This window comes from Mauremys mutica, chromosome 2, assembly GCF_020497125.1.
Source record: "Mauremys mutica isolate MM-2020 ecotype Southern chromosome 2, ASM2049712v1, whole genome shotgun sequence".
Taxonomy (NCBI): domain Eukaryota; kingdom Metazoa; phylum Chordata; order Testudines; family Geoemydidae; genus Mauremys; species Mauremys mutica.
The window spans coordinates 180,250,861-180,263,386 of record NC_059073.1 but is presented as its reverse complement, the minus strand read 5'-3'; the positions used below and the strand labels follow the sequence as shown (position 1 = coordinate 180,263,386).

The following is a 12,526-nucleotide window of genomic DNA, read 5'->3' as shown; positions in this document are numbered from 1 at the left end:
TTACCAACCTGAAGATCCTGCATGTTCAGTCATGTTCCTGTCATCATCTTCAACGCAGCTTCCTCCTGAGAAGGAACACTACTATTGATGTTTCATTTGGGCAAACAGGCCTTGCATTTCTTTGTTGCACTGTTTGCATTTTGCATGCATGTCTTACCCACAGTTAGAGGAACTTCATTAAAATATTCCCAAACTAGGTCTCTTTTACGGCCTGCTGCCATTATAGGTTTTTTCTTCTAGTGAGAGAATGGTATGGTAGATCTCAAATCAATGAAGGCTACACTCAGAAAGACCTCAAGACTTCTGGAATGTGCTGCTCAAACAGTTTCACATTTGTTTCTACAGCCTGTCCCTCCCTTCTCACATTTATCTCCAGACTTCTTCTTTTTGTCCAGATCTGTTCCGCCCCCAACAATCTTCTATTCATTGAACTTTTTGAAACTTTGCACATTTAGAAAGAAGTAAGGGATTGACTCTGTGTACACAAATTTGCAGGGGAACAACAGGGTTGAGGTCTGTTATTTCTGACCTGTATATATTATTTATTTATTTATTTAGAAACATTTTTGCTGTTAACAAGCATGTTATCTCTGGAGACGCAAATCCACAGTTTGAGAACTGCAAAACTAAGCATCTCTGATGGTATCTTCTAGACCAGGGGTCTCAAACATGTGGCCCGCGGGCTGAGTTATTTCCTGCGGCCTGCCATAGGCACCGACTCCACCGGCAGCCTGCTTCCCTCCCGCCCGAGCGTGCCATGTCTCCTCTCCTCCACCTACCTTCCAGCGCTTCCTGCTGCCAAACACCTGTTTGGTGGTGCTTAGGACTTTCCAGGAAGGAGGGGAAAGGAGCAGGGATGCGCTGCACTCAGGGGAGGAGGCGGAGAAGAGGCGGAGCCAGGGCAGGGATTTGGGGAAGGGGTTGGAATAGGGGCAGGGAGGGGGCGGAGTTTGGGCAGAGACTTTGGGGAAGGTTTGGAATAGAAGTGGGGAAGGGGTGGGAAGCGGCAGGGCAGAGGTGGGGCCTCATGGACTAGACGAGCAGTCTGAGGTATGAAGTTCAGCATGTATGATTCTTTGCTGTGAGTAGTTGGGAAGAATGTTTGTTAAAAGTGGCAATGTATTTTGTATGTATTGTTACTTTAAAAAGTTCCTGCCATTACAGCTATGTCGATAGACTGTTAGTGTAGATCATGATCATCAGTGTTACTGACCACATAAGGAATGGTTACAGATGTTTATATTGTATCAAAACCCCTCTTTGCATTACAGTTTTTAAAAAGTTAATGCATTGACCTTTAATATCATACTACATTACTCTTCTTTTTTTTCATTTTTCACTATACTTTTGTATCGTTGTATGAAATGTGATGCGGCCGTCGGGCCAATGCACTAGTCCTCATGTGGCCCTCATGGTGATCTGAGTTTGAGATCCCTGTTCTAGACTGAGCACTGAGTCCCAGATAGAAAGATTAACCTAAATAATCTATACAGAAGCCCCTGGAACCCCATAAAATGGGTCCCTAATCCATGAACTACTGGAACTCATTTACAAAACTTTTCTTAAACATTACATGAATATATTGTCTCATACTATAGAATTAGAATTTATAATCCCTATTCCAAGATGAGATATCTTTGAGCTATAATGTATGTTAATTAAAACTATCTTTAGATAGGTTTTTTCCTCAAAAACATTTTATCAAAAAAATCCTATTTAAATAAAAAAAAACAGATTTTTTTAATTAAAAAATCATTGGTTTTTATCCACCCTGATATAATCACTAGGGGTATTTCTCAATGGTTCCCCAGGCACTTGTGGATCACCATGGGTGTTTCACAGACATTAATGCAGGCTGGTCCAGAAAGGTGCATGACGGACGCATCTTTCAGAACACTGGCCTGTTTAGGAAGTTGCAAGCAGGGACTTTCTTCCCAGACTAGAAGATCACCATAGGGGAAGTCGAAATGCCCATTGTGATCCTGGGAGACCCCGACTACCCCTTAATGACATGGCTTATGAAGCCATACACGGGGCAACTTGACAGTAGCAAGGAGCGGTTCAACAATAGGCTGAACAAGTGCAGAATGACTGTTGAGGGAGTCAAATCAACATCCTGTTCCACCGCTCACACTAGGCATATCTTGGGAGGCACGCCTGTTTTCTGCAACTCTTCTTCCCCCAACTCGCTTCAACGATTCCCAAAATCAAATCCACTTACCAGGACCTCCTCTCCTGTTTGCACTTGGCCAACGTCCAACAGCTGTGACTGGCTAGCCTCCTACGGTGTAGAAAAGAGCTTCTGACTGTATGCATCTCTGACCTCCAAGTCATTCTCTGCCTCTGGATCCCCCTCCTTGTCCAAGATTTCCTCCTACTGGCTTGGTCCACTCTCGACTGGCATGCAAGCCACCAAAGTATCCACAGTGGTCTTCGCAGTGGAGGTGGGGTCGCCACCAAGTATCACATCCAGCTCTGTGTAGAACCAGCAGCTTGTGAGCGCAGCACCAGAGCAGCAGTTTGCCTCCCACACCTTGTGGTAGGCGTTCTGCAGCTCCTTCACTTTGACTCTGCACTGCAGTGTGTCCCGGTCATGGCCCCTTCCTGTCATGCATCGTGAAATCTGTCCGTAGGTATTATAATTCCTATGGCTGGAGCGCAGCTGGGACTGGACAGCCTCCTCTCCCCAAATGCTGATGAGGTCCAGCAGCTCGGCATTGCTCCAAGCGGGGGATTGCCTGGTGCATAGAGCAGGCCTGGCCACCTAGAAAGATGCACTGAGACTACTGCACACATCACCGAGCAAACAGGAAGGGGACTTTCAAAATTCCAAAGGAATTTATGGGGTGGGGATGATGGTTGGTCACCTGAGGTCAGGGCAGTAGAGTTCAAACCAATGATCAGAGAGGCGAGAATAGGCATTGTGGGACACCTCCCAGAGGCCAATCACAGCTCTGTAATAGACCATGGTGTCTACACTGGCACCGCAGCGCTGTACTCCTGGCACAGAAAGCTCTACACCTCTCATTGGGGTAGTTTTTTTACAGTGCTGCAACTGCGCAGTTTCTGCGCACTAAGTGGCTTGGCAGTGTGTACACCTCAGGAGTTACAATTCAGAAACCTGCTTTACTGCACAGAAACTTGCCAGTGTAGACAGGGCCTGTGAAGGCATCCTTTCTTTAAAAGGACTTAATCAGTTTAAAGTCACCTGAAAATATTTACCTAAAACTACTTTAACTAAAAAATTAGAGAAAGTTACTGTTTTTGCAGTTTATCTTTTCCTATTTTTAAAAAGTTTCAAATGAAAAATGAGCAAGGCTCTCTTATTCTGTGTTCACACTGTGACGGGTTGGATCACAATAACCCCCTGGGGAACTGCCAACTGATGTGCCAAGACTACTTCTGCCCCTGCTTTCCCTGCCAGCTTGAGGTTAGTTGCTGCTTCACTGGTAGTCATTTTCCTGCTTTCTTGTGCTGGGCCACACACCCTTTGCAGTTCACTGAAACTGGGATGCACTCAGCTCAGGGGTTTCTTAGTTAGCAGAGACTTTCCCAGTCTTAAGACTTTCTGGGTAATTTGCAACCTGTGCAGTACTAGCTTCTTCTGATCTTCCCTCTTACTTACAGTATTTTGCTTTCCTTTCTGACCCTATTTCCCTTACCCGAAATAAGCAAACCAGTAACCACTTTGTTCTCCAGCCACCACACTTAAAACTCACTTAAAATCACTACCAGTATCTCAAAGCAATCAGCTGTGCACAGATCCTGCTCAACTATGCCACTGTGATGGGTTGGGCCACAGAAACCCTCCTGGGACTGCCAACTGATGCCAAGACTACTTCTACCCTTGCTTTCTCTGCCAGCTTGGGACTACAGCACCCTGTCTTGTTGAGCCAGACACACCAGTCCGCTCCAACACAAACCCAGGGTCTGAACCACATGTTCCAAAGCTGCAGACTTAACTGAAAGCAGCTAACAGAAGTGTTCCTGTCTTTAACACGCAGATGCCCAACTCCCAAACCACATTTATTTGTGGGGTCCAAACCACAAATAAATCCGTTTTACCCTGTAGAAAGCTTATACTGGGTAAAGTCATAAATTGTTTGCGCTCTATAACACTGATAGAGAGATATGCACAGTTGTTTGCTTGACCCCCCCCCTCAGATATTAATACATACTCTGGGTTAATTAATAAAAAGTGATTTTTATTAAATACAAAAAGTAGGATTTAAGTGGTTCCAAGTAGTGACAGACAGAACAAAGTGAATTACCAAGTAAAATAAAATAAAATAAAACATGCAAGTCTAAGCCTAATACAGTAATAAAGATGAATACAGATAAAATCTCACCCTCAGAGTTGTTTCAATAAGTTTCTTTCACAGACTGGACACCTTCCTAGTCTGAGCACAATCCTTTCCCCTGGTACAGCCCTTGTTCCAGCTCAGGTGGTAGCTAGGGGATTTCTCATGATGGCTCCCTCTTTGCTCTGTTCCACCCACTTACATATCTTTTGCATAAGGCGGGAATCCTTTGTCCCTCTCTGGGTTCCCACCCCCTCCTTCTCAATGGAAAAGCACCAGGTTAAAGATGGATTCCAGTTCAGGTGACATGCTCACATGCCACTGTAAGGCTTTGGCTACACTTGCATTTCAAAGCGCTGCCGCGGCAGCGCTGCCGCGGCAGCGCTTTGAAGTGCTAAGTGTAATCAAAGCACCAGCGCTGGGAGAAAACTCTCCCAGCGCTGTCCGTACTCCACTTCCCTGTGGGGAATAACGGACAGCGCTGGGAGCGCGGCTCCCAGCGCTGGGGCTTTGACTACACTGGCGCTTTGTACCGCCGCAATTTGCAGCGCTGCAGAGGGTGTGTTTTCACACCCTGACTTCATTACCCACTTGCCAGCACCCACATATACAGGAAGACTTACAAGTAAAACAGAACCATTTACAGTCAATTGTCCTGGTTGATGGGAGCCATCAAGATTCCAAACCACCATTAATGGCCCAGTTATATTTCATATTTCTAGTTTCAGATACAAGAGTGATACATTTATACAAATAGGAATAGATTATAAGCTTTGTAATGATACCTTACAAGAGACCTTCTGCATGAAGCATATGTTAGCTACATTATATTCACACTCATCAGCATACTTTCATAAAATCATATAGAGCACAACATCACACACATACAGAATTATTCAGGAATAGCAGTTAATTCCACATGTAGACGTGTGAAAATTTAAAGTTCCAGGTTCAGATCCCAGACAGAACCTTCTGGCAGGGCTGAATGTTATGGCACCTTTGTATTTCTTTTTAAAAAAAAGTAACTTCATGCCTAAATGTACTAATTCCTTTCAACAAGAAACAAAGAGCAGTACAGTTGTTTGCTTGTCCATGTGGGTGTATCTGAGGTAAATACTGTGATATCTCCTCAGATTGTTTTCTTACAAACTCCAATCAGTCAATTCAATTTGCCTTAGATGGCATCCAAAACAGGTATTACAAGTCATAGCTATGCATTTTGTGCACTTATTAGAAAGCTTAGGTTCTTTCCCTGCTTGTAAGACTGCTGTTTTGTAGACTTTAAATTGTTCTGATCTTTCAGAACAATGAACCTGTATTGATATGTATCAATATACACACACAAAATAAAATGACATGTATATAAAAAAAGCAGCAAGGAGTTTATAGCTCCTCATGGGATGGTAAATGATCACTTAGAGATAACTGCAGATTTGTTTAAAAAACAAACACCAAAGGATAGAAACCAGGAATGAGAAAGGAATAGGAAAGAAGAAACACATGGTGAAAATTTACTTTCTATACAATATAGTCCTCTTTGTTACTTGATAACTGATTTCACCTAGTGCTGGAAAAGTTAAGATTCTCATGTATCCATTTTTCTGTACCTTGAAAGTTAATCTTTAATGAACTATATATTCACCAAGGCTAGAGTCCAATCCTTTAACGGTGGCAGAGATTAATACTTCTAGTGGTGGAGGGTTTTTTTTTTTGTAACATACAAGTGAATTTTAATGACTTGACCTCACAACCTTAAAACCCTACAACAACATGAGTCCATAACGCCAGATGTCCATGGCCATATTGTATGGCTTTATTTCATTCTAAAAGCCCCACTTGGTTATTACTGGTCTGGTGCAACCAGGTTTATCATATATGACCACATGGCCACCACTAATCAGTTCTTTTTGTATTATGTGTAGACAAGGAAAGAGCCGGGGTCCTTTCTCAATAACTCAGATTAATTTCTTTGATGGCTATTTTCCTCTCAGAGCCTTTCCCAGATCCACCCTCTTGTTGTACCATCCCAGAGCACATGGATATTCAATTTCTACAGACTCATATGAGACCTCATGAATTTTTAAAGTGTGCATGAAAACAGACCTATTACATTAGAGTAGTGGAAGGGTGGGTTGTAAGACACAAAATTAAGCCACATTTAGGGTTTCTAGGTCTGAATAACATGGGATATCTGTTATTTGTTATGAATATGTGTATCCCTATTTGATTACTATAATGCTGTTTGCTACAAGGGTGCAGAGTTAACTCAGTCCAGGGTGGCTTTGCACATCAGTAGGAAGGCAGACAATGCTTTAGATAACCTAATCACTGATGTACTTAATACAGGGATCAATTCCTTTGAAAGTTTATCCCCACCACACTCTGACCAACAATCTGGCTGATAATTTGGGACGGGGTAGAGAATCCAAGCAGGGAAACCTTAAAACAAAGAATTTAGTAACTGAAACTCTGAGACACAGAATCTGCAAAAAAGCAGACAGAACTCCAGTCCCATGAAGCAGCAGGATATGTGGGACCTACCTAAACCTTGAGGGATATGCCTAAACTTTCAATGAAGACAATAGATTTTGTTATTTTAATCCTCTCTCTCTGATGGCTGTGTTCACATGGATAAACAGATAACACTTCGTTTTGAAGCTGTTCAGTGTCATTGTGTTTACAGTCTCTGAAGGGAAATCTATAGCAGAGACCAAGCCCAGCTGGATGTGCTGAGGGAAAAGAGTCCGTAAAGAGGGGTGCTGTAACTCAGGTCCAGTCTAACAGGGGGGTGGAATGGCAGAATTCCATTCAGAAAAATGCAGGTGCTGGGCATAGCACTTGGAAGGGTGCCCACAGAGAGAGAACATGAGGGGGTCAAAGATACAGTGTAGCTTGGGATAATGTTATATATATATATATTATTTTATTATAATGACACTAAGCCAAGCTATTTTTTGAGATAGTGTTAAAAAATGTTAATTTTCAAAGTGTGAAATACTTTTGATATTTCAAACTCCTCTCTTTACCACCAAACTCTTTCTAAAACTTTCCCCTCCTGAAGAGGAGCATAGAATTAAAGAGGACTGGTTCAATGTTAAAAAAAAAAATAAAAATAAATCAGGTAAGTCAAATGTAACTTTTAAATTAGTTACAACTCTAACTATGGAGATACTGCAAAAACAATGAGGAGTCCTTGTGGCATCTTAGAGACTAAAATGTATTTGGGCATAAGTTTTCATGGGCTAAAACCCACTTCATCAGATGCGTGGAGTGAAAAATACAAGTGGCAGTATTTATCACAGGACATGAAAAGATGGGAGTTGCCTTACCAAGTTGGGGGGTGTGTGGGGTCAGTGCTAACGAGGCCAATTAAATTAAGGAGGAAGTGGCCTATTCTCAACAGTTGACAGGAAGGGGTGAATATCAAGAGAGGGAAAATTACTCTTTGTAGTGACCCATCCACTCCCAGTCTTTATTCAGGCCTAATTTGATGGTGTAGTTTGCAAATTAATTCCAGTTCTGGAGTTTCTCGTTGAAGTCTGTTAAGTGTTTTTGTCGAAGAATTGCCACTTTTAAGTCTGTTACTGAGTGTCCAGGGAGATTGAAGTACTCTCCTACTGGTTTTTGAATGTTACAATTCTTGATGTCTGATTTGTGTACATTTATTCTTTTGCGTAGACTGTCTGGTTTGGCCAACGTACATGGCAGAGGGGCATTGCTGGCACACGATGGCATATATCACATTGGTAGATGTGCAGGTGAACGAGCCCCTCATGGTGTGGCTGATGTGGTTAGGTCCTATGATGGTGATCCTTGCATAGGTATGAGGACAGAGTTGGCAACAGGGTTTGTTGCAGGGATTGGTTCCTGGGTTAGTGTTTTTGTTGTGTGGTGTTTAGTTGCTGGTGAGTATTTGCCAGTCCTCACTTACAGACAGCTTCCCAACCTGAAGCAAATACTCACCAGCAACGTTACTGATTACATTTGACCTTGAACAATGTACAAATGCAAGTTTAGTTACAAATATCCATAAACATGAGACTCAAAAGTCAAGACCACACTTGCATAGCTCACCACTGGGAAATCCCAAGGACTTTGCTCCCTAATCCCAAATGTCTGCCAAGCTTCTTGACTGTTTTCAAAGTGTTCCCAACTAGCATTGTGTGCAACTAAGCTTTGCAATACGGTCATGTAATGTCATGTGCCCTTTATAGCAATAAGGTAATACAGACCAGCAACTTACGATATGTTAGGTTTAGCAAGAACAAGCAAGCAACTTACATTTTGGCAATAACAAGACATCGGCAAACTTCAAAAAAGTTATTTTTTGTACGACTTTAATTAAGTTAATATTTACAAAATATTGTAAATGCATAACATTCATCTAGATTACACATAATATCAATGTTAAAAAACCTGTCATGTCAGTGTTGAATTACAAAAACTTAATTACATAAAAGCATACCCTTTTGTCCAGTATATTTGCATTCAAGTAAATATACATATTACCTTTACAAAAAAAATCTAGGTATTTGGTCCCCGTACTGTTCATGGATAAAAGGGACCACAATACATTTATCTCCATTTAGTTGCAGGGCAGAAGTCCTATAGTGAGCTGTTTGATATGACAGCTACAGAGCATTTTATGTTTCCAAATTAAGTGGTTTTGGAGTGTTAAGAAACTATATTTTAAGACACAGAGAAACATAACCCCTCTCTACAGAACAGGATGGAAGGGGAGTGGGAACATGAAAATGATCACAATTCAGGAAGTTGTGCCATTGCTAAAAAATAAATATTCCTCCTTGAGGATGTTCTATATATTAAGAACTGCACACATCCTACTTATCTAATGTGGTTCTATAACACACAATTTGTGTTTTCTCCTATTGAGATTCTTATTGACCACTATATTTAAAAAAAAATGAAGGCAATATTTAGTGTGGTGCTGACATGATACATTAGGCTGGCAAATTTTACAAATGTGCATGGTATTATTATACAGCTATCCTCACAGAAAAGAGGACAAAATTGAGGTTTCTGCCATTTGACAAAAACTTTATAAAAATGTTACACAATTAAAACAACAACAACAAAAAAATTGTACACGTTAATTACTGGTGGCATTTGCAGGTTCAGGAGATTGAAGAAATTCATATGGGTCATGTACCATGTCTTGTTGTTCTCCTACACTCAGATGAGAAGGACTTCCTGTAGTAGAAGAAAAAAAAAGTAATAAGACAGAAAAATCTGGCAGGTGAGCCTTAAAGATATAAAACTGCGCTGGTATTTAATATGTTCTTTCCACCCTTCCTCCATGTCCTAGGGCGGGGTGGGCAAACTTTTTGACCTGAGGGCCACATCTGGGTGGAGAAATTGTATGCTTGGCTATGAATGGAACTGGGGTGCAAGAGGGGGCTCAGGGCAGGGGGTTCAGAGTGTGGGAGGGGGCTCAAGGCAAGGGTTTGAGGTGCAGGAGGGGTTCAGGGTGTGGGCTCTGGCCTGGCACCACTCACCTCAAGTGGCTCCGGGATGGCAGCAGCACGCAACGGGGCTAAGGCAAGCTCCCTGCCTGCCCTGGCCCTGCCCTGCTCCCAGAAGTGGCCAGCACGTCCAGCAGTGACTCCCGGGGGTGGGGCGGGGCAGGCGACTTTGCCACGCGCTGCCTTCGCCTGCGGGTATCATCCCCGAAGCTCCCATTGGCTGTGGCTCCCCGTTCCCAGCCAATGAGAGCTGTGGGGTGGTGGTGCCTGCAGGCAAGGGCAGCGCATGGAGCCCCCTACCTCCCGCCCCCCACTCAGGGGCCACAGGGATGTGGCGCCGTCTGCTTCCAGGACTGGTGCGGGGCTGGCAAGCCCATGGGCTGGATTCAGCCCGCGGGCCATAGTTTGCCCTCCCTTGTCCTAGGGTAATATTTTCAAAAGTACCTAAGTCCTATTTTTAAAAGTGATTTAGTCTCTTAAAAGCATAAGTCACATCAAAGTCAATGGGACTAGAGGCTCCTTAATAACTTATGAAGTCAGAATGTAGGTGCTTTTGAAAACTCTGCCTCTGTTCTATTACTCTAAATTGCTAAAATAATGTAATTAAATCATCCACGGAAGGTATTTATCCTCTTTTAAATAAAACTGCATAAAAGTATTAAAATGCTGTATCAGCATATAGCTCTGTTTTAACCTCCCGGCCTTTAAAACGAACAATGGGGAGGTTATTACAGGGTCCCAGCAGAAGTGGATTTCCAATGGACTAATGCTTAACTCCGTGGAGGGACACGCAGCTGAAAGGAATGCTTGTCTGGCTTATGCTTATTTTGTTGCTAGCTGAGGCAATAAGAGATGACGTTTTGAACATTTGATAAAACATCACAAAAAGGAAGAAAATTAAAAAGGTACATATAATATGCTGATGATGTGCAGTGGAGATGCAATACATTTAAGATTATCCTTGCTTTATTGAGGAAGTAAACAACATCAGCTCTGATTATTTAGCACTAGATGTAACCAAGTTATTTAAATAGTTAGTGCCCTCCAGTTTTATATGATTATGTTAGTGCCTTGTCAAGTCAGATTTTTTTTACTCTTAGAAGATTTTACAAACTGATGTGTATTTAATTAGGGTTGATTATTTCACTTCATTACATACAATCAGATTCTCTGTTTTACGTACAAAACATTTTGCTTTATGAGGGTGATTTGGTTAATGTATCTCATTAATTAATAATAATTCCCTTCCATTTCAATACTAAAATGTCCATTTCTTATATGCATTTAATTGAAAACCTCCTATATATATTTTAATACTACGCACGCTATCATAAAAAGTGACGTTTGAGAGTGTGAGTCAAAATGCTGTTTGTGTGAACAACACAAGTCTACACAAAGACATAAAATTGAGGGGTGTGCTGTGAATGTTATTAAAACATCAGTTTGATTTATAGGTCATTCCATTCATGCTTAATCTGAAACTTGAGTAAGCAGAATTAAAAAACTGTTTTTAACCCTCAAAAATCCATAGGCTAATAAGTCTTTTAATATTCAGATAAATATAGACATTTTAGGATTAAACAGCTATTGCAGTCTGCACACTGTGTTTTATCCGAGTAATCTTTAAATAGCAATTTACATAAGTAGAACATACATTTTCTGTAAGGGATTCTCTTTTGTCCTAATATTAGGAAATTTAAATTAGAATAGTGATCTTGCAACTGTTGAGGTACAGTTAACGTTACCTAGATGATGCTGATCTCTTTCAGAGGCGTTGGAGAGGGAGCTGAGGTTGGATGAAGGCCTGGATCCCACTCTGTCAGTTTGAGCCTCATGAAGGTCCTGCAATAGTTTAGTGGTCTCATCCAAATGTAAATGATTATCATCATGATCAAGCTCCTTCTTCACTTTCCCTAGGAACACCAAATAACCAAAATGAACAACAGGTACAGAGTAAGCATATTCCCAAATGAATGGTCAGAAAAAGGATAATTTTAAAGAAAAGAACCATTTCCCAGTTAAACTCATTTTACAATAAAGCAAAAGAAAGTCACATTTTGAACCTGTTGAAAGTATAAGGCAATGGGTGTTCTATTTTTATCTGAGGATTTCAAAGAGAGATTCCTGTTACACATTAAATAGGAAAAAATGAACTCACTCACTTCTAGTAAAACTGTGCACTGATACATTAGACACTGACAACTTCCCCTATAAATGAGAAACGTGACACACCAAAATCTCTGTACAGTCGGTAGGACTACCGCACTTGACAGCAAGATAAACATCCAGACGCCTTAAGAGACCCCAAAAAACCACCACCAACAACAAAAACAACTTCACTTGTTTAAGTTATGCAAGAAATACAGTTGTGTCAGAATAGGAGTGTACGTTGTTAAACTGCTAGAAAAATATTTACGTCCATGGAGCAGTTACAATCGGAACTTGTCATTGCTTTCCCAAAGGCTGCATCTTCTATAGAAAAAACGGCAAAAGTCTGTAGGAAAGCATTCAGTCTACTTTTCTGGCCTTCTGCAGCCTTGCTCCCATTTTTAATTATGGAACACAGGGACTCTTCTCATATATTTAATTAACTGCAACTTAAAATTATAAGCAGGACTTGTTTCAGTGACAATGATATGTTGGAAGAGATTCTACAGTTATTCTTTCAAAATATTTCATTTGTGGTCAACAGTAATGTTCATTTTTATATTTCTGGGGCATTTAAAAAAGAATGGCTGTGAG

The 12,526-nt window shown here is 41.3% G+C and overlaps 1 protein-coding gene across 6 annotated transcripts in view; it reads right to left on the bottom strand.

Moving 5' to 3' along the window:
* Positions 1 to 8,621: 8,621 nt before the first annotated feature.
* Positions 8,622 to 12,526, bottom strand: part of BRD9 (bromodomain containing 9) — a 54,966-nt gene continuing 51,061 nt past the window's right edge. For all 6 annotated transcript variants that reach the window (XM_045003839.1, XM_045003840.1, XM_045003841.1 and 3 more), the window contains exons 16-17: positions 11,530 to 11,697; positions 8,622 to 9,512 (exon numbers count right to left, since the gene is read on the bottom strand). In XM_045003839.1, the coding sequence (XP_044859774.1) occupies positions 9,412 to 9,512; positions 11,530 to 11,697 (269 nt within the window). In that variant the 3' untranslated portion in view covers positions 8,622 to 9,411. The remainder of the gene's footprint in view (positions 9,513 to 11,529; positions 11,698 to 12,526) is intronic.